This window comes from Carcharodon carcharias, chromosome 4, assembly GCF_017639515.1.
Source record: "Carcharodon carcharias isolate sCarCar2 chromosome 4, sCarCar2.pri, whole genome shotgun sequence".
NCBI classification, from domain to species: Eukaryota; Metazoa; Chordata; class Chondrichthyes; order Lamniformes; family Lamnidae; genus Carcharodon; species Carcharodon carcharias.
Window position 1 is genome coordinate 123684425 of NC_054470.1, and position 22992 is coordinate 123707416.

At 43.8% G+C, this 22992-nt stretch overlaps 1 protein-coding gene across 4 annotated transcripts in view; it reads right to left on the reverse strand.

The window, feature by feature from the left end:
* The window catches only part of man2a1 (mannosidase, alpha, class 2A, member 1), a 290929-nt gene that overhangs the window by 239666 nt on the left and 28271 nt on the right, over positions 1-22992 (reverse strand). For all 4 annotated transcript variants that reach the window (XM_041185652.1, XM_041185651.1, XM_041185650.1 and 1 more), the window contains one exon: positions 18988-19132. In XM_041185652.1, the coding sequence (XP_041041586.1) occupies positions 18988-19132 (145 nt within the window). The remainder of the gene's footprint in view (positions 1-18987; positions 19133-22992) is intronic.

Below are 22992 nucleotides of genomic sequence, written 5' to 3' on the forward strand. Positions count from 1 at the left end.
ACATTTGGCCAAGGGAGCGGGGAGGGGGGGAACAGGCCTAGCATCTTTGTGTGAGTGTTCGGCAGCAGTGTTGTGAGGAGGCACTGGAGCCCTACAATGTCCCACTTTGATTGGGGTGGGCCGTCCCCAAAGTGAATCCAGATACAAGTAGTGCAAATCAATGTTCTTCTTTCCTTTTCAGGAGAAGAATGCACATAATGGTGAGGACTGGCAGTGGCCCAGCACAGTTGGCAATTCTCAGCTGCTTTGAGCAGGAAGACCTAGATTTGGAGAGGCACCATGTGCCCAGGTCCACTGGAGTTGGTAAGGCTGGGGTGCCACAGGCAGGTATGTATGCCCAGCAGTGAGGTCACCATTGTTCTCCCAACAGCCATGGCAGTGCTGAATGTTCAGTGATTGAAGTTTGCAACATGGCTTGACCATTGCTTATGGAAGGATGAGCGCATAATGATCCGGGGGATAGGTAAGCACATTGACACTGTCTCCACATTAACTGATCCAATGTCCTTGTTCTTCCTTTCAGCATCAGCGGAGCAGGGCCGGGAAGAGGAGCAATAGGGGCCCCCTCTCAAACCTGAGGGCCCTAAAGTCTCATCAGCGTCACACCATCTCTGCCAGGCAGGCACCAACACAGATACTAGCACCTCGGTGGGAATTAGAATATCGGCTAGTGTCCCGGGACACAGCGGTGAGGGCACTTCACAGAAACTGGAGGAGCTAACAGAGACAGAGAGAGCCCATGGTGCCAGCAGTCGGAGGACTGCAGGGAACCAGGCACATGCTCAGTCGGTGCCTGATGTGCCTCTGGAGTCATCCACGACGCAGCAAACACAGGAAATGCGGCTGGGTGTGCAAGAGCATCTGGGGGAGATACATGACACTATGCTTGGCTTGGTGTCCGTGGTGGAGGAGTCTACGTGGACTATTGCCGAAGCAATGAGCCTCATGGCCGAGCTCCATGCGTCCTCCATGGAGAGAGTGGCAACTCTCATGGAGAGGCTCCTTCAGGAGACCAATCGAGGCTTCCCGGGGATGCGCTCGGACCATCAAGCCTTCACATCGGCATTGACCTCAGCTGGTCATTGCCAATGTGGGAGATGGTCTGGGCACCAAGTTTCCCAGCTCGGTGCCCATCCATCCACAGTGAGCAGGGAGGTCTGAAGCGACATCACATTGGCGCAGCAGCTTCCTGTCGTCTCTGTGGGCTCCTCTCAGGGTGCTCTGGATGAGGGCAGCAGCTCCTCCGCCCCTCTGCCAGTGACCGTTGCATCTGGTGAGGCTGCAATGACAGGGGAGATGCCAGCTGTGGAATTGGCAGCTCCCTCCCAGGCGGGGCCAGCACAGGCTCCATGGACCAGAGGGTGACCGCCAAGGTCACTGAGGCCAACAGGACAGCAAAGTGAGCAGGCTGTCTCAGATGGCACTCCCAGTGAGGGGTCAGCACCAAGACGTGGCACCCGAAAACGTAAACATAAGACACCTTAGGCATACCACAGGTTTATCACTGGTGCTTTTGTGTTGGCCCGCAATGAGGTCTTTATGAGTTGGCGTGATTTTTAACACCTTTGACATTTTGTTTTCTTAAGTTCCTTTGGGTGTAATATTAAATTCAGACCTGTCACCATTCCTGAGGGTGCCTCTTTTCTTCTGCAGGTGGATGGTTTCCAAAAATGTGATGTGCTTTGTGGAACATTCAGCTTTATTAACAAAGCCCTTAGTTAATGTTCCTAACCAGGCAGATTTGGCACTTAGGCATTTAGTATGAAGCCTGCAGCCCAGGCTTGCCTTGGTGGTCCATATGTGGTGTGCTAGCTGAAGGTTCATTGGATTAAAACCTCCTGGGTGTCCCTGCCTCCCTGGAGTATGCCCAGGTCAGGTCTACCCCCTCAGCATTTCCCTGTGCTTGCTCATCCTCAGATTCACTACTGAGCTCATCGTGTGCAGCCGGAACTACTGCGTCTATGTCTTCATCGTCCACGGCGTCCCCACTTTCCAGTGCAAGATTGTGGAGAGCGCAGCATGTAACCAATAGCGACACATGATTTGGGGGTACTGCAGTGCAGCCCCTGAGCGGTCCAGGCATCGGGAGCGCATCTTAAGAAGACCAATGGCTCTCTCCACCACAGCCCTTGTGGAGGAGTGGTCTCTATTGTGCCACTGCTCAGCTTCTGTTCTTGGATGGCAGAGGGGCGTCATGAGCCACTTTCTGATGGGATAGCCCTTGTCACCCAGTAACCATCCATCAAGCCAGGCTGGAGCACTGAAGAGCCCCGGCACCTGGGAATGTCTGAGGATGTAGGTGTCATGGGAGCTGCCTTGCTACCTTGCAGAGATTTGTAGAATCACCATCCTTTGATCACACACTATCTGCATATTCATGGAGTGGAAGCCCTTCCTGTTGACAAAGGCACCGGGCTCACCCTGCTGGCATCTTGATGGCCACATGTGTGCAGTCTATTGCACCCTGGACGCAGGGGAAGCCAGCAATCACCACAAAGCCTCTGGCTCGCTGTTTCTGGCTTGCCTGGTCCCAATGGAAGTGGATGAAGGTCAATGCACGCCTGAACAGAGCATCTGTACCTGCTTGACACAAGTGTTGACAGCTGATTGGGAGACACCACAAAGATCACCCGCCGACCCTTGGAAGGAGCCAGAGGCATAGAGGTTGAGGGAAGCTGTGAACTTTAGAGCCGCTGGCATGGGGTGTCCACCCACACAGTTCGCGGAGATCTCAGGCCCAATCATCTGACAGATATAGTTGACTGTCTCCCTTGAGAGAAGGAACCTCCTTCAACACTGCACCTCAGTCATATTGAGGTAGCTGCTTCGCCGCCTGTATACCCTGGCAGCAAGGATAGTGGCATCTTCTGTGGCCCCTTCTGCCTTGGACTACCTCTTGGCCCTGCGCCCCTTGTGCCTGCGCCTGTCCTCCCAAAGGTGGCTCCCCTGGAGGATTAATGTACACTCCTGGCCTCCTTCCCCTTCTAGCCCTCCCTTCCTCCTCAGAGGAGATGCCTCCAGTGGAAAGTTCAGCTCCCATTCCCAGCTAAGGGAAGGCTTCCTGAAATCTGCAGGCCCAAAAATGATTCCTCACTGCAGAGTGCTGACCTGAAGTTTGTGAGTCCAGACCAAGCAGCTGGTATGCATTTGAAGTACTGTAGATCACACAGGCAAGTGTCAGTAACTTTGAAAAAACAATATTTGATAGAGCACACTCGCAACCCCACTGAGCCCTCTTATCCCACCCGTGGATGAGGTTTATACAAATGTGTCCTACCCACCTGCCCGTTGCGCCCATGCGCCGACCAGAAGATTGCATGGGCGCCGAAAAATCGCCATCGATTGGCGCCTCAAAGGCCTTAAGTGGCCTCTTAATTTATGGAGTGCGCACATCGGAGATCAACGCACGCCCACCCAATGTAATATCACGATAGTGCGCGGTGATGTCGGGATGCTCGCCCAACGTCACCACGCGTCATTTTACATGCGGGCAAGGGGGCCCCCCCCCCCCCCCCCCCGCCCCCCACCGCATGCCAATGGGAAAATTCCGGCAATAGATAGGTTAAGTGAGTGGGAAAAGATCTAGCAAACGGAGTATAATGGCCCGTTAAGGCCATTAAGTAATCAATTAACTTAAATGCTTCGCTGGTTGTCCGACCTAACGGTTGGCGGGCAGGAGAAAAGACCAAGCGGCCATTGCATTTTTTTGGAAATCTCAGCCACAGCAGGATGAGCTTTCCAAAAGCAAATAAAAATAAAATATTTTTAATTTTTCATTAACATGAGGGGACATGTTTCATGACATTGTTGTTTCTTAAATTATTTTTTTCATATCTCTTCATCTCCCTGAGGCAAAACTCAGCACTGCCACTCGCATTTCACGTTGGGCAGGCCTTAATTGGCCACCAGCATGAAATCGCGGCCCAGTGCCAATCACGGGTGGGGTTAGCTTCCCAACCGCCCCTGCCCAACTCCGCCGAGCCCACCCACCAAGGGCAAGTTTCTGCCCCGTATCACAACATGTCTCATGCAGTGCAAATATTAAAAACAATTTGGACAATATAATGAATTAATTGTGTATCTAAACACTGTAAAAGTGACAGTAAAAATCTCAGTAATCTGGCACAGAAAGCAAAGTTGCACATCAAAGCTCACCCTGTAATCCCAGCAAAACAGGAACTGTAATCACTATTGGCTTCAAATAAGAAAAGAAAATTATGCAAAGCTACCAATATACTCTTCCCAGTGTTTTTATTAGCAACATACATCACTCACTTCGGCCCACAAAGATCAGTTCACGGCAGACATCTGTTCAGGTCAATTACCCTTCTTCAGTTTTAAAATGACTTGACACCTTCGGTGGAACCTTTTGCTCTGAATTTTAAGTATGGTGGCAGGCATGGAAGTGCGTGTGATTCCCACTGGGCTGGGTGGCGGGGGTTGGGGGCAGTCGGCCACAGCTGAGCAGGCACGATCTTGCACTGTTCAGCTCATTAATTATGCATCCATGCAGAGCACAGTGAATCTTGTGGTGGGGGTAGGCAGAAAGTTGCCCTCGTTGCCATTACCTCATGGGTTCGAAGGTCCGGGTGCTATATTTAAAGGGTACCTGGACAGGTTCCCTCCCTTCCTTTCTTAACCTGTCTCCCAGGTCCAGCCTCTGCGCCCCACTTCCACCTTATTTTCTTCCAGCCTTCGCGCAGGTTGTGCCACTGGTACCCGATATGAGTGAAGTTATGAGCAATCCCCAAGAAGGCAGAAACAGTGTCTACTGACCTCAAAGTCATGGAAGAGGTGAAGCTCGCCAGGTGCATGCTACTAATATACAGTTGTAAAGCTGAACGTTCTAATTTCCCGTTGGTGGGAACTTGATACCGGCAAGGTGACCTTTTAATGAGTATGCATGTCATGCTAATGCATGTAAAAGGGCTTTCCAATATTGTCAGGAAGCTCCACCTGCCTTTAAAGTCCTGAGAACAGAATTCCAACAGTTCATCCTGACATCGGGAAACTGATGTTTTGCCTCACAGTAAATTAAGTTCCCAAGCCTGCCGCAATTCCTGCTGCTGGTGGGACCGGAAGATTGTGCCCCTTAATTCTGCTTCTCTCTCCACAGACGCTGCCCGACCTGCTGAGTATTTCCACCATTTTTCATTTCATTTTTCAGATTTCCAGCATCAGTATTATTTGGCTTTTGAAAAACTATTTGTATGTGAGGTCTTCAACCATTACATTCATTGTTCTCAAAAGGTTAATTACAAGGAAACTTTTTGTAGAATTTTAATCTAAAACCTATAGGTTATGCCCACCCTATAAACCAGGATTATGATCAGCATTTTGGAATTTCGCAGTAGTATTGTAAGCAAGTTCTATAACAAATCTGTCTGTTTATGCAGCTGTCCCAATATAATACTTCTAAAATACTATATTGAAAACAGAGCTAACCTAGTACATATACTTTTTAGTGTGACACAGCTAAATGCAGAGTAAAGCTCCATTGACTCTTACCCCAGCAATGTGCTGCAGCCAGCCTAACTCAAATGAGCATCCCCTGAGGCACCATTGAGATAATCTTTCCACTTCCCACACTTCCCAACCTCAGGCCCGTCAGAGTGCTAATTAGGGCATCATTAGGCAACATTTTTGCAAACGTCCAAGTCCAACAGAAACAGGGCTGAGACTGCCCAAACCCCTTTCATGGGAGGATCCTTATAGCCAACAGATGGAGGGGGAGTTTCACCTCATCAGTTTGAATTTTGACGGCAGATCCCAAAAATGAAAAGTCAGTAGCTAAGCCACAACACCACCCAGTTCTGCAACAGCACACTGTAACACCTTGCTGCCTTGTCACCTCGCCAGGTGAGTGAGGCAACTAGGTATAATGTGCTAAAACTGTTAGACTGAGCATATCAATACCTATTGCTTGCATTCAGAATTATGCCAGTTGACACTAATCTTCTAATCCCATTATTCACAAGAATCACAGAATAATAGAATGATGCAGCACAGAGGGAAGACATTCAGCCAACAGTGCCTGTATCTAATTCTCTGCAGCTACAGTTTTGATCTCCTTACCCAAGGAAGGACATACTTACCATAGAAGAAGTTCAATGAAGATTCACTAGGCTGACTCTTGGGATAAGAAGATTATGCTATCAGGAGGGATTGAGTGGAATAGCCCTAAATTCCCTAGAGTGCAGAAGAATGACAGGTGACATTATTGAAACATAAAATTCTTAGGAGAATGAACAGGGTAGAAGCTAGGAGGATGTTTCTCCTGGGTGGTGAGTATAAAAATAGGAATCACAGTCTCAGAATAATGGGTCAGTCATTTCGGACTGGGATGTGGAGAATTTCTTCAAAGGGTGAGTTAAAGGGTGAATTCTCCACTGCAAACAACAGTGAATTCTCAATCATTGAGTACACTCAAGTCAAAGAATTACAGATCTTTGGATACTAAGGAAACGAAGGGTCATCTGGATAGTTTGAGAAGGTGTAGCTCATGTGGCAAATCAGCCATAATCTAACTGAATGGCAGAGTAGGCTCAAGGAGCCGAATTAACTACTCCTGTTCTTATTTCTTATGGCCTCAGAATATCCCAAAGCACTTTTGAAATGCAGTCACACTGCTGTTGTGTAAGAAACTCAGCAGTCACTTTGTAACAGCAAAGCCCCACAAGCAGCAATGTGATAATGAGCAGATAATCTGTTTTAGTGTTCGTGATTGAGCGATGAACAGGATACCAGTGATGCCCCTGCTATTTTTTGAAATTGTACAAGGGTATCTTTTACATCCACCTCAGTCCTGGTGAGGTTCCCACTGCATTATGAATCGAAATGTAAATTCAATAGCTGCTATATCAAATATTTCTATTCTGTATATCCATGAATAATCTGATTTCTTTTGGTCTCCCCATTTCCACTCCTCTTCTGATTCATTACTGGATGTTTCTACCTTTCAATGTGAAAACGTCATTTGGCTGAACCAGTCTATGTTAGCCTTGAGCATCCAAGGAAGTAAATAATCCTAATAGCATTTACTCATCTTGTTTCCATATCCCTTCAAGCCTTTTCCTAAATTCACCTAAGAATTCTAATCTCAAATGCTGACCTAATTTCTGCTCCATTCACCAAATCTGCAAGTCTCACAAATAGCTGTGCAAAAGGAATTTTGTATGGCCTCAGTTGTTTATATACAATCCAGTATCTATAACTCCTCATTCTTGATTCCTTAATTATTGAGAACAGTCTGCTTCGATCTACCCTGTTCATTCTTTTCATAATTTTAAAATTTTCTATTATATTTGCCTGTAATCTGCATTGCTGTAGAAAATCCCAAATTTTTCAAGTCTTTTTTCATATTTGTACTTTCTCATGCAAGGCAACAACCTAATAAATCTGTATGGTAGTTATTAGATTTGATCCACCTGGCACACATCATCTGCCATGTCATAACACTCCACCAAAGTCCAAGTCGTGGCAGGTGCTTCGATGTACCTTGGTTCTGCTGCAGTCTGAGGCCACTACATGGGGATCATCAGCCACATCCTCTGTGGGTAGCCCTTGTCCCCGAGGAGCCAACCCTGCAGCCTCTCTGCACCCTGGAAGATGTCATGGATCTGAGACCTGCTAAGTCGTGAATCGTCCCTGGGAATCGTGCACAGACCTGCAGGATGTGTTTGTGGTGGTCGCCCTTGCAGTTGATGTAGTTGACTGCCTGTTGCCACAGAGATCCAGACCCATGTGAGTGCAGTCGATGGTACCCTGTGCCTGTGGAAAACCTGAGATCTGCGCAAATCCCAACGCTCTGGCTTCCTGGCTTTCCTGGTCCCGAGCGAAATGCACAAAGTTCTGTGCCTTCGCGAAGATGGTGTCCATGACCTCCTGGATGTACTTGTGCATGGAGGCTTGTGAAATCCCGCACAGGTCACCTATGGAGCCCTGGAAAGAGCCACTGGCGTAAAAATTGAGTGCCGTGGTCACTTTCATGGTCACTGGTAGTGAATGCCCTCAATGTCCTCGTGGGCCAAATCCTGCAGCAGGTGGCATATGTGACCAACCAGTTCCCGAGACATGCACAGTCTTCAGCGACACTGGTTCTCAGTCACCTGCAGGAATGCAAGCACTGTCTATAGAGCCTGGGTCTAGCAAGGTGCCTATGAGCGATGGCTTGCTATGGATCTTCAGCTGCATGCGTAGCAGACCTTGCCGTCCCTTCAACTTGAGGGAGGTGCTCCTCCGTTTGCCGAGCCAGGCACCTCCGCTGCTTTCTTCTTCTTCTCTGGTCTCTGTAAGCCATGAGACATACCACTAAATCACCAGGCTCCACAATCCTGATGTTCTCCTCCTGCAGGATCAAAGAGAAAGATGCGCGGGTTAGCATGGGTGTACTAAGAACCTCTCTTGGTTAAGTCTGAAGGCCCCTTCACGCATGCAGGAAAGTGCTGGTAACCACTTGGATGGCCAGCTTGTAGTGTGCTCACTGGATGTCTAAATCCCCACCCACCTACACCTCACTCCACTTGACCGATTGGCAGCAGATTTGGCCATTGGACTGCATGCTGTGTTCTCATCTCAGGTGCAGGCATTCTCCTAACCCACACTGTAAGGCTGCACTGTGAGCTTGAACCATAATGGATACTGGTCCAAACCTTAATAAAGATATTGCCAGGGGCTGTGAGTGTCTCCACCGGTGACTGTGTCATGGCTATCTTTCGCAAGGGGATTGTACAACTTGCCCAGTCAGCCAATTGCTCTGCTGACCCCCAAAATGCACAATAATTTGCAGTCTGAATCCAAGGGATTAAGAGTTCTGGAGCATTTGGTGGCACTTGCACGATTTTGTGATGCTTATGTAGGCAGAAAAGCTTCAGAAGCCCGACTCAAGCATGTCAATGGAGCTGCAGCTGAATGGTCTCAACTGCGGAAGAATGCTCATTTTTGACAAGCTTTTCCAAGTGAGTGGCCACTTCCCTCGCCACCACTCCCCCCACCTTTCCGGCATGTGCCTGAGTGTTTCTTTCTGTCCCCCAACCCCACTCCTGGTCTGACCCGCACTCCAGCCCTTGCCCCAGCACCACAAAGAAAGCCTGCCAGGAAAAAGCAACTTGCCTATGCCCCCCGCGAACGCACAGCGCCTCTTCCTTGAAGTCTTACAGTTGATACTCACGAGAGTTGTGCAGGTTTGTGTGCACTCACCTCCAAGTTCTCCTCAAAGTTCAGGTCACCGGGTGCACGCCTTTAAAAGGCAGTCGTGAAGCACGCTGTTCTGTAGTCACGCCGAGGTGGGAGGTAAATTTGACATGGGGGGTGATTCTAGTGAGCAGGGCTTATAGCTAAATGCAAGTGTATTAAAACGACATTCCCGACATGCGGCGGCGGGAAACGCGGCCTGGCATTGATGAGTGCAGCAGAAGATCACAAACTGGTTTCACGATAGCGTGAAACCAATTCTGGCCTTCTCGCCATATTGTTGATCCCCAACCCGCCATTATATCCGATGTCAATGGGGCCAGAAAATTCTGGCCTTGGTCACTTGCCCGGCACCAAGTCTTTTATTTCTTTAATATCCTTTAATGGAGGCATAGACTGAGTTTGCAAATTCCTGCTTCAAGAATAGTTTGGTTTCTAACTTAAATCTTTAGATCTGAGCTGAGCCCCTGAAAATCAAAAAGTAGCCCCCAAAAACCAAAACAAGTCTTCCAGAAAATCTCAAAAAGAGCCCTCAAAAAAAGTTATTTTGAGCCCTGCATTCAATGATTCTCCTTTTACTGATCACCTGCACATAATGTAATCGCTCCTTTTGATGATTTTGAAATATTCTCCTCAAACTTTCTTATCGCTTTCTCTTTCCTCTCTTGAGCTTTTTTTCTTACTTGCTCATATGACTTTTTTTTAAATTATAACTTTATTATCCCCATTGGCCTCCTTCCATTGTACTGTTTTCTAATTCATTTATTTATCCATGGCATCCTAAAACTGCTAGGTTCTTCCTTCCACTTTGACTTTCATGAAAAGCAAAAAAAAATCTAATTATCCCAAGCTTCAAAGGACCAGCCATATCAATTCTATAGATAACGAACTGTGAAAATATTGGATACTCTACAATGAGTGGTCCATCTCCTGACTCCTCAGATCTCCACCCTGACAAGGCTCAAATTAGGATTGTGATGAAATACCCACTGGATGGCTTCAGCCACAGAGACACTCAAGAAACTTGACATCTTGCAAGATAGAGAACATAAGAACATAAGAAATAAGAACAGGAGTAGACCATTCGGCCCCTTGAGCCTGCTCCGACATTCAATAAGATAATGACTGATCTTTTGTGTTTCACTTTCCACTTTCCCATCTAACCCCAATAACCTTTGATTCCCTTGCCTAACAAGAATCTATTTAAAACAAAAACAAAAACAGAATTACCTGGAAAAACTATCTATCTACCTCTGCCTTAAAAATATTGAATGACCCTGCCTCCTCCACCTTCTGAGGTAGAGAATTCCAAAGTCACACAACCCTCAGAGAAAAAAATTAGGACATCTCTGTCCTAAAAGGGCGACCCCTAATATAAAAACAGTGCCCCTAGTTCTGGACTCACCCACAAAAGGCAACTTCCTTTCAATGTCCACCTTATCAAGGCCGTTCAGGATCTTGTATACTTCAATCAAATCACCTCTCACTCTTCTAAACTCCAGCCCAGTCTGTCCAACCTTGCCTTATAAGGCAACCCACTCATTCCAGCTACCAAACCTCCTTTGAATCACCTTCAATACATTTACATCCATCCTTAAATAAGGAGAACAAAACTGCACACAGTATTCGAGGTGCGGTCTCACCAATGCCCTGTATAACTGAAGCATAACATTCTTACTTTTAAGTTCAATCCCTCTTGTAATAAAAGATAGCATTCCATTAGCCTTCTTAATTACTTGCTGTACCTGCATATTAACTTTTTGTGACTCATACTAGAACACCTGGATCCTTCTGCACCTCATAATTATGCAGCCGTTCTCCATTTAAGTAATACTCTGTTTTTTTGTTCTTCCTGCCAAAGTGAACAAGTTCACATTTTCCAATATTAAACTCCATTTGCCAGATCTTTGCCCATTCATTCAACCTATCTATATCCATCTACAACCTCCTCATGTCCTCTTCGCAACATACTATCATACCTATCTTTGTGTCATCTGTAAACTTAACTACCAAGCTTTCATTCCCCTCACCTAAGTCATTGACATAAATCATAAAAAGTTGAGGCCCTATGGGACTCTACTTATCACATCCTAACAATCAGAAAAAGATCCATTTATACACACTCTCTGCTAGCCAGCCAGTCTTCTATCCAAGCTAATATGTTACCCACTACACCACGCACTTTTATTTTCCGTAATAATCTTTGATGTGGCACCTTATCAAATGCCTTCTGGAAATCCAAGTACAGTACATCTACAGGCTCCCCTTTATCCACTGCACAAATTACTCCTTCAAAAAACTCCAATAGCTTGGTTAAATATGACTTTCCTTTCACAAAACCATGCTAACTCTTCCCTATTGCCTTGAGCGCTTCTAAGTGCCCAGCTATAACCTCGTTAACGAATGATTCTAATAACTTCCCCATGACAGATATCAAGCTACCTGGCCTATAGTTTCCTGTTTTCTGCCTCCCTCCCTTCTTGAATAGAGGGGTCATATTTGCTACTTTCCAATCTGATGGAACCTTTCCAGAATCTAGCGAATTTTGGATAATTAACACCAGCGCATCAACTTATTAGCTACCTCCTTTAAGACCCTAGGATGTAGTCCATCGAGACTTGGAGACTTGCCAGCCTGCAGCTCCATCAATTTGCTCAGTACCATTTCCCTAGTGATTTCAATTTCACCATGTTTCTTCTTCTTGTTCACCTCCTGATTTGCAGCTATTACTGGAATGTTTTCTGTATCCTCTATAGTAAACACAGAAGCAAAATATTTGTTCATTTATTCCGCCATTACCTTATTATCTACAATTAACTCCCCATTGTCACTCTCTGGAGGACCAACACTCACTTTGCTTACTCTTCCTTTTTAAATAGGTGTAGAAACTCTTGTTATCCATTTTTACATTTCTAATTAGCTTCCTCTCATACTCTAATTTCTTTCTCCTGATTAACCTTTTAGTCATTCTCTGCCGTTCTTTATATTCTTTATATAGAGCAGCTCACACAATTGGCTCCTGCATCATTAGACTCAATATCCACTCCCTTCACCAGCAGTGATGATGATGATATCCATCAAAGTCTTGACTGAAGCGAGTAAATGATGGAGATTTGTAAGGTCTGGAGGTGGGCCACTCATTACAGGATGCACTGTAACAACTCACCATGGATTACTTCAACTCTCCCATGACCTTTACCACCAAGAACAATGTTATGAAAATGTGTTATAGGAACATAGGAACAGGAGAAGGCCATTCAGCCCATCGAACCTGCTCCACTATTCAAAACAATCATGGCGATCGAACACTTGGATGCCTTTTACCTATCCTATCCCCATAACTCTTTATGTTATTGTTAATCAGAAATCTATCAATCTCTACCTTAAACATACAGAATGACTAAGCTTCCATGGCCCTTTGCGGTAGAGAAATCTAAAGATTCACAACCCTCTGAGTAAAGAAATTTCTCCTCATCTCGGTCCTAAGTGGCTTCCCCCTTATTTTGAAATTGTGTTCCCTGGTTCTAGACTCTATAGGTCAGAGCTAGAATTGCAAGAGAGAGAAAAGGTAAAATAAAGTCAGGAGTGAGAAAAGGAAGGAGAATGAATGTTTCAAAGAGATAAAGAGAGTAGTAGGAATGGAGGGAAGAAAGAGAACTTCAACTAAAAAAGCTTGAACTAAGAGAGACTACCTATATAAAATATTAATTTATAATGTCATCAGTTAGACATACCTATGTATTGAATTTTTTTGAAATAATCACTTTTCCTAAGCAAAGGACACTGGCTTACAGCACCACTATGTTGAACTTGCGAAGGATACAAGCCGCTTTTATGGAGACACCGAGTCTATGGAGCTCTCAGAGAGAGGTCATATGATCCAGCTCTTGGTTGTAAAGAAAATACTGGATTTTTGCATAATCAGAGAAACTGCCACAGGGGCAACAGCCTTGCCTCATTTCTATTTCTTCTGAAACCTCTCTCATCAAAGCTGAGCTGTTTGTGATTTGAAAAACCCACCAGAAGACCTCATTGCTGCAAACTGAGAGTTCTTAAAGGATAATTCTGAATCAACACTACTGTGTCTAGTGAGAAACCCCAAGAACCAGCAACTACTGAGCAGTGGGACCCTTCAGCTGTAAACAAGCATCTGGGCACTCTGGATATCGTTTTCTGACTTTACTCGTTACTTGGCCAAGGTTTAACGATCTGATACTGTGTAGAGTTTTATTTCTTTTTTTAGCATGCTTGGGAGGATTGTGGGTGTGTTGCTTTTTGCATTAGAGGATAGTTAGACATGTTGGCACATTTTAAAGCTTTTGTTAATAAGTTCTACACCTTTACATGAGTGAGTTTTAGCATATATGTATATATATATATATAATTGGCAATATTACCTTCCTTTTAAATTCAAATTCTGTTATAACCAACTCAGGAGTGGGACAAAGAGGGGAGTCAGTTCATCCGTTAATGTGGTCATAACAGATATTTGGGTTTTACATCCAGCATCCAAACGCATAGACGAACAAGTGTAATTGGAAGTGGGAACTAAACTAATCCCTAGACATAATTTAAAAACACCAGTACATTAGAGCAAACCCATACTAACCAAAATGTCCAATTTCAAGGCTAGTGTGTTTTTAGAACAGGATGAAATAACTTGGAACAGTTTAAAGGTATTGAGCACTGATGAACTGAAAAGTATGCCTAGGTGATTGGAGATAGAGTTTCGACCAAAAGTGAGAAAACAAGAAATTCAAAAACCAGTGGCAAACAATCTTGAAATTGAATTGGATGAACTAAAGCTTAGAACTGGAAACAGACAAACTAGCCTTAGCAAAAATACAGTTGGAACAAAAGAGGCTAGAGCTAGAATTTCAGGAGAGAGAAAAGGAAAAAAGGAGTGAGAAAAGGAAGGAAAATGAGCATTTCAAAGAGCAAAAGAAAGTGGCAGGAATGGAGGGAAGAAAGACAATTTCAACTAAAAAAGTTTGAACTAAGAGGAGAGGCTGTCCCAGACACAGTGAAGGTACGGATAGGGAGAGCCCTGCCTCCATCTCAAATCAGTACCCAAACAATTCCAAAACCTGAGCAGAGGAATGTGAGGAACTTTTAATTTCACATGGGAAAATAGCAAAGCAAATGAAATGGCCCGCAAAAAGCTGCACACCGCTACTGCAAAGTAGGTTAACTAGAAAAGTCCACAAGGTTTATGCCATGCTTTCTGAGGAGACCTCCACAAATTATGAGATGACAAAAAATGCTATCTTCAGTGCTTATGAGTTAGTGCCTGAAGCCTACAGACAGAAATTTTGAAACCTCTGAAAACAGCCTGAGCAAGCTTATATAGAGTTTGAGGGGGTCAAGCAGCTTGCCTTTAACCCTGGACACAAGGATTTAAATTAGAGGTCACCTACAAAAGCCTCAGGGAGGTAATTCTCCCTGAAGAATTTAAAAATTCACTCCTTACCTCGGTAAGGACACACATGGAGAGCCAAAATATTTCAAAAGCTAGACAAGCAGATGAGGTGGCTGATAATTATGAGCTTGTCCACAAGCCCTTACCCCAAAGGAAAGTTTTTTTGGTCACCCCACAAGCCTGGGGATAGAAACTGGGAGGATGAAGGTAAGGCAAAGTGGCAAGAAAAGAAAGTTGTGAACACAAGGGCACTTAAATTTGATGCCACCTACAAAAGCCTTTGGGAGGCAATTCTCCTTGAAGAATTTAAAAATTTAATTCCCTACTCCTGGAAGGACACACCTCTGTCAGGCCAAACAGGAAGGTGCTGAGAGTAGGAGTGATGCCCAGAAGCCTATGTGCTCCCATTGCCACAATTTACCCTGAAGGTACTGGATACTGCAAAGGCTACAGGCCCTGAAAATATTGCAGTAATAGTACTTACGCTCCAGAACTAGCTGCACCCTTAGACAAGCTGTTCCAGTACAGCTACAACACTGGCATCTAGCCGGCAATGTGGAAAATTGCCCTGAAATGTCCTGTCCACAAAAAGCAGTATAAATTCAACCAAGCCAATTATCGCTCCATTAGTCTATTTGCGATTAAGAGCAAAATGATGCAAGGTGTTGTCGACAGTATTATCAAGCAGCGCTTACACAGAAATAACCTGCTCACAGATGCCTTGTTTCAGTTCCGCCAGAGCCACTGAGCTCCTGACCTCATTATAGCCTTGGTCCATACAACGTAGGAGCAGAAGTAGGCCATTCAGCCCATCGGGTCTGCTCCACCATTCAATGAGATCATGGCTGATCTGATAATCTTCAACTCCACTTTCCTGCTTTTTCCCCCATAACCCTTGATTCCCTTACTGATTAAAAATCTGTCTATCTCAAGCTTTAATATACTTAACTACCCAGCCTCTACAGCCCTCTGTGGTAAATAATTCCACAGATTCAGTGCCCTCTGAAAGAAGAGATTCCTCCTCATCCCTGTCTTAAATTGATGACCCTTTACTCTGAGATTACGCTCTTTGCACTCTCCCACAACAGAAAACAACCTCTCAGCATCTACCCTGTCAAGCCTCCTAATAATCTTATCTGTTTCAATAAGGTCACCTCTGATTCTTCTAAACTCCAATGCATACAGGCCCAAACTAATCAACCTCTCCTCATAATAAAATCCCTCCATACCCGGGATCAACCTAGTAAACCTTCTCTGGACTGCCTTCAATGCCAGTATATCTTTCCTTAGATAAGGGGACGAAAAGTGTTCACAGTATTCTAGATGTGGTCTAACTAGTGCCTTGTATAGTTTTAGCAAGGCTTCCCTATTTTTATACTCCATTGATTTTGAAATAAAAGCCAACATTCCATTTGCATTCCCTATTACCTGTTGAACTTGTATGTTAGATTTTTGGGATTCATGCACGAGGACTCCCAAATCGTTCTGTGCTGTAGCTTTCTTTAGTCTTTCTCCGTTTAAATAATATTCAGCTCCTCTTTTCTTCCTGCCAAAATGCATAACCTCACATTTTCCCATGTTATGCTCCATCTGCCAAGTTTTTGCCCACTCACTTAACCTGTCTATATCCCTCTGTAGACTCTTTGTGTCATCCTCACCACTTACCTTCCCACCTATTTTTGTGTCATCCACAAACTTGGCGATAGTACATTCACTTGCCTCATCTAAGTCATATATTGTAAATAACTGTGGCCCCAGCACTGATCCCTGTGGCACTCTACTAGTTATAGGTTGCCATCCCGAAAATGCCCCCCTTTTCCCAACTCTCTGTCTTCTATTAGTTAGCCAATCCTCCATCCATGCTAATAGACTACCCCCAATAGCATGAGTGCTTATTTTATTAAGTAGCCTTATGTGCGGTATCTTATCAAACACCTTTTGGAAATTCAAATATATTACATCTACTGCTTCCCTTTTATCTATCCTGCTCGTTAGCTCAAAGAATTCTAAGAAATTTGTCAGGCATGATTTCCCCTTCATGAAGCCATGCTGACTCTGCTTTATTATATTATGTATTTTTCTAAATGTGCTGCTATTATATCCTTTATAATAGTCTCTAACATTTTCTCAATGATGGATGTTAAGTTAACTGGCCATAGTTACTGTTTTTTGTCTCCCTCCCTTTTTGAATAAGGGTGTTACATTGGCAGTTTTCCAAAAAAAATGAGCCGGACCTTAAAATGTGGCGAGCCATTCAAAAGTCCATTGACTGCAGTGGGACTGTAAAATCCCATCAGCATAAAATTCCATCCACTTAGATCCGGGGGGTATTGTACTTGAGTTTCTGTAAATATCCAGGCAATAGGAGCTGTAAATTCCACAAGTGATCTTGCATCCTGAATGTCTTTTCAAGGGAGGGTTCTCCACCCAGACATTTACATTTTAATGACTTTCCAGAGACATGGGCCAGAATTTTAAGATGACAGGGGTAGGCCAAGGATAAGGGCAGTGGACACATGGGAACACCACCACCAGAAGTTCCCCTCTAAGCTACTCGCCATCCTGACTTGGAAATATATCGCCGTTCCTTCACTGTTGCTGGGTCAAAATCCAGGAACTCCCTTCCTAACAGCACTGTGGGTATACCTACACCACATGCGCTGCAGCAGATCAAGAAAGCAGCTCACCACCACCACCTTCTCAAGGGCAATTAGGGATGGGCAACAAATGTTGGCCTGGCCAGTGATGCCCACATCCCATGAACGAATAAAAATAAATCCGACAATCATTAATATCCTTGGGAAGGCAAGTCAACTTACTGATGAGATGGTTCATGACAGAAAATTCCCTGCTAGCTTTGTGCTGTTCTTCTTTTCTGCGGCCACTCCTAAAGAATGTGCAACCTGCACCGATTTCCTTGGACTAATCTTCCTCAGGTAGACGAGTCTTGCTGAGGGCAGTGACCTGAATATTGTACCTAACCAGCTCTCTATTGACAAGAGCAGATCTCCTTCAGGTCTGTCCATTGTGGTGTTGTCCATGAGGGTGTGCACATTCTATGCACCAATGGTGACCAGTGTCACCTTTCTTTATTGAGACTGACTTATGACTGTGTTAATGGAATCCTGCCAGCTGAGTCCTGATGGCCAGGGAGGTGAAACAGACAGTGTGTAGGACACCTTTTCTAGCCCTTCTTTATACAAGGGTGGTCCTGAAAAGGGCTCTCAGTCACTCAGGAGGCTGTTGAGTTCCATGTCTGCTTCCCTTCAGTGAAAGATTTCCCTAAAGCCTGAGCTGCCTAGTATGCAGGTTCACGGCTACCGCTCCCAATGAATTCACACCTGCTGCCACGTCGTTCGCTCATCTCCACAGGACTTGTGACAGATAGATGATGGATGAGAGATGATAAAAAGAAAATGAAAATGACTTGTGTGTGAACTGGGTTATAATGAAGGAAAGTTGCACATTGTCAGCTTCAGTCTCTAGTCCCGACCTATCTTGGCCCAGTGGCAAGGTAAGTCTAGATGGCTGGAGATAGATCCCTATGTAGCGGGTGACCAGGATGCCTTCTGTGTTTTGTCAAGCTCTAGGCATTCCGGAACATAGTGCTGACTTGCCTTCAAGACTGTTGGACCTTAGATTGGCCTTATCCACCCAGTTTGCCGGAATCAGTCTTCGTATACCAGGGTAAACAAACCCCTAAGTCACCAAGGGTAGGGAACCCAAAGGCTACGCTCACCTTGTTTGGCCTGCCTATAAAGCAGTTTACCAATGTGTGGCCACTGTCGCATGCTAACAACTATTTGTTAACTAACAAATAGTGAGAGTTGGACAAAGGTGAGGACCAATAAAGATGAGCTACTCCAAAGAGTGCTGCGACACACCGGTAACAATTTATTATCTATTCAAAGAGCTTCGGCTTTCCCTGCCAATGTCACATGAAACATTGCAGAGCATGTTATGAAAACCAACGGAAACCCTCATCAATTAGTTAGTTAACACTTAAAGAATTCCAGTGGGTTTGTAAGGAATAGCTATTCTGTTCTAAAACCATACTAGCTACAGTACTCCCAATGACTTCCACACTTTTTGGATGTTAATTTACATGGAAATTATCACCCTGCTTGGAGACACATAAGCAGTCAGATCCCTGGTGAAAAGAAGGTATTGCAAAATAGCTTCACTTCATTCCTTGTGGACATTAGTGGCAATCATGACACCAGCTTCATTCAGCATTGTAAGTTCCATGTAAACCCACCTTTTTCTGCTGAAAAATTACAATTTAAAATATAACAATAACTAATAATTTCTAGACAGTGTTTTTCATTTCATGAAGCTATGAAGAAGTTCCAACCCTTAAAATGTGTATTCCTCACCAGGATCATTGTGTGAATGGGGCACAACAAAGACCTGCAGTGGCTCATCATCCCATTCATGTTCATTGTAAGTGATATCAAAGCCCTGTTTCCAAACTCCGCCATCTGGGTTGTCAAAGGGTAGAATGTTGTAGATATCCAACATCTAGAAGAAATCAGAAATAATCAGACACTAATTGACAAATTAACAGTAGTAGAAAAAAATGGATGGCATTGTCAGCAAGACAAATATTGAGTCCATATGGATAGAGATAAAATATAATAAAGGATCAATCACAGTAATAGGTGTACTCTGGAGACCACCTAAGAATGGAAGGGAGGTGCAGAAAGAAATATGCAGACAAATTAGGGAATTCAGTGCAAAAAAATAGATTAATAATCATGGGGATTTCAATTACCCTGATATTAATTGGACGAAAGAGGTAGATAAAGGGGATAAGAGATTGGAGTTCCTAAAATGTGGACAGGACTCCTTTCCAACCAATAGGTAAAAAACCAACAAGGGAAAATTCGTTACTGGATCTACTAGTGGGGATTGAACCAAAACAGATAAGGGAAATAAAAGTAGGGGAACATCAGGCAATAATAACTGTAATATAACATCCTGTTAGATAATGATAGAAAAGGACATGAGTATTTCGAAAACCGGGTTAGGAGATTGGAGAAAAGCTGATTTTGAGGGGCTAGGATTGGAACTTAGGAAAATAAAATGGACAACAATATTGCAAACAATGAAGTAGAACAACAATGGGGAACATTTAAAATGGTGTTCAACAGAGTGCAGGATAAATATATTCCACTAAAAGGCAAGAACAAACTAAATAATGGTGAAACCCAAAACAAAAACAGAATTACCTGGAAAAACTCAGCAGGTCTGGCAGCATCGGCGGAGAAGAAAAGAGTTGACGTTTCGAGTCCTCATGACCCTTCGACAGAACTTGAGTGAATCCAAGGAAGGGGTGAAATATAAGCTGGTTTAAGGTGTGTGTTGGGGTGGGGGGGCGTTTGGGTAGGGGGAGACAAGTGGAGGGGGTTGGTGTGGTTGTAGGGACAAACAAGCAGTGATAGAAGCAGATCATCAAAAGATGTCACAGACAACAGAAAAAGGAACACATAGGCGTTAAAGTTGGTGATATTATCTAAACGAATGTGCTAATTAAGAATGGATGGTAGGGCACTCACGGTATAGCTCTAGTGGGGGTGGGGGGAGCATAAAAGATTTAAAAATATTTAAAAATAATGGAAATAGGTGGGAAAAGAAAAATCTATATAATTTATTGGAAAAAACAAAAGGAAGGGGGAAACAGAAAGGGGGTGGGGATGGAGGAGGGAGCTCAAGACCTAAAGTTGTTGAATTCAATATTCAGTCCGGAAGGCTGTAAAGTGCCTAGTCGGAAGATGAGGTGTTGTTCCTCCAGTTTGCGTTGGGCTTCACTGGAACAATGCAGCAAGCCAAGGACAGACATGTGGGCAAGAGAGCAGGGTGGAGTGTTAAAATGGCTTTATTATTATTATTATAATGGTGAAACCCCATGTATGAATAAAGACATTAGGGAACAATTGAGGGTTAGGAAAGAAGAATACATTAAGTACACAGAAAGAAAAGGTGTATATGATCAGGGACAATACAAAGAAATTAGGAGAAAAGTCAAAAATCAATTAGGAAAGCCATGAGGAACTATGGAACTAAATTATCAAGGAACATTAAACTAAATAGTAAAATATTTTACAGACACATCAATAAAAATAGAAGGCTGTTATGGGAATAGGGCCATTAAGAGTTAGACAGAATAATACCACAGGGTAACAATAGAGAGATGGCAGAAATATTAAATAACTATTTCATTCTGATATTTACCAATGAGAAAGAACAGGTAACGTGACATTGAATGATGAGATGAGCAATGAGATAAGTGCATTTAAAATTAAAAAATGGGGATAAATTAATCAAACTTAAAGAGGATGAATTTTAACCAGATATTTCAAAAGAACCTAGGAAAGAGACATCAGAGACTCACATTTAATAATTCATTACAAAAAAAGTGTGGTACCAGAGGACTGGCGTATAGCTAATGTGATTCCTATATTTAAGAAAGGACCAAAACATGTCCAGGGAATTATTGTCCATTCAGGTTAACATCGGTGTTAGGAAAAATATGGAATTCTAACTAAAGGAGAGAACGGAAAAACTTCTAGAAATGAAAAATAATAATGAATAGCTAAGCAGGGTTTCAAAAGGGAAAATTTTGCTTGACAAATCTTATTGATTTTTTGAGGAGGTAACAGAAAGTAAACAATGGTAATGCAGTGGATATCATTTATTTGGATTTTCAAAAGGCTTTCAATAAGGTGTCCAACAATATACCAATGAATAGGTCAGAGTATGTAGAGTCAGTGGACATGTGGCAGAAATGGCTTTTTTAAAAATTCATTCATTGGATGTGGGCTTCACTGGCTGGGCCAACATTTATTGCTCATCCTTAGTTGCCCTTGAGGAGGCAGTGGTGAGCTGCCTTCTTGAACCGCTGCAATCCATGTGGAGTAGGTACACCCATGGTGCTGTTAGGAAGGGAGTTCCAGGATTTTGACCCAAAACCCTGTCTTCAAGACAGAAAGCAGAAAGTGGAAGTAAAGGTAGTTATTCAGAGTGGCAAAAGGTGGGAAGTGGTGTTCCACAAGGATCAGTGCTGGGGACGACTGCTGTTCACAGTTTACATGAACAATTATGACCTTCGAATCAAAGAGTTCTAAATTTGTGGATGGTACCAAATTAGAAGTATAGTCAATAATGAAGAGGACTGCAACAAATTACAAGAGGATATTAATAAACTTGCAGAATTGACAAATAATTGGCAAATGAAGTTCAGCACAGAGAAATGTGAGGAAGTACATCACAATAGGAAGAATAGGGAGGTCAATTATTACTTGGAAGGTGCAAGTCTAGGTGAGGTAGAGGAACAAAGGAATCTCAGAGTACAAATACGCCAATCACTAAGCTGTGCCATAGGTTAGGAAGGCCATAAAAAAGCAAATCAAACACTAGACTTTATTTCTAGAAGGATACAATTGAAGTATAGGGACATTATGCTAAACCTTGGTTAGACCTCAATTGGAATATTGTGTGCAAATCTGCTCCAGAGAGGATTTGGAAATTAGTGCCGGAACCCCTGAAATCTCCTCTCTTGCATCACATAGCAACCTGGGATACATCTCATCTGGATCTGGGGACTTCTCCACTCCTAAACCCACTAGAACCACTAATACCTCCTCCCTTTCAATGCTAATTTGTTCAAGTATAACACAGTCCTTCTCCCTGATTTCTACACCTACATCGTCCTTCTCCAAATTGAACACAGATGAAAAGTAATAATTTAAACCTCACCTAGGTCCTCTAGCTCCAAGCACAGATTGCCACTTTGGTCCCTAATGGGCCCTAATCTTTCTCTGGTTATCCTCTTACCCTCAATATATTTATAAAATGCTTTGGGATTTTCCTTTATCTTGCCCGCCAGTATTTCTTCATGTCCCCTCTTCGCTCTCCTGATTACTTCTTTTAAGTACCCCCCTACACTTTCTGGACTCCTCTAGGGCTTCCACTGTTTTCATCCCTCTGTATCTGCCATAAGCCTCCTTTTTTTCCCTTATCCAATCCTCTATATCCCTTGACATCCAGGGTTCCCTGGACTTGTTGGTCCTACCCTTCACCTTTACAAGAACATGTTGGCCCTAAACTCTCACTATTTCCTTTTTGAATGACTCCCACTGGTCTGATGTAGATTCTCATACAAGTAGCTGCTCCAAGTCCACTTTGGCCAGGTCCTGTCTTATCATATTGAAATCGGCGTTCCCCCAATTCAGAACCTTTATTTCCAGTCCATCTTTGTCCTTTTCCATAACCACCTTAAATCTTACTATCCCCAAAATGCTCACCCACTGACACTTATACCACTTCCCCGGCTTCATTCCCTAAGATTAGGTCCAGTACCGCCCCTTCTCTTGTAGGAC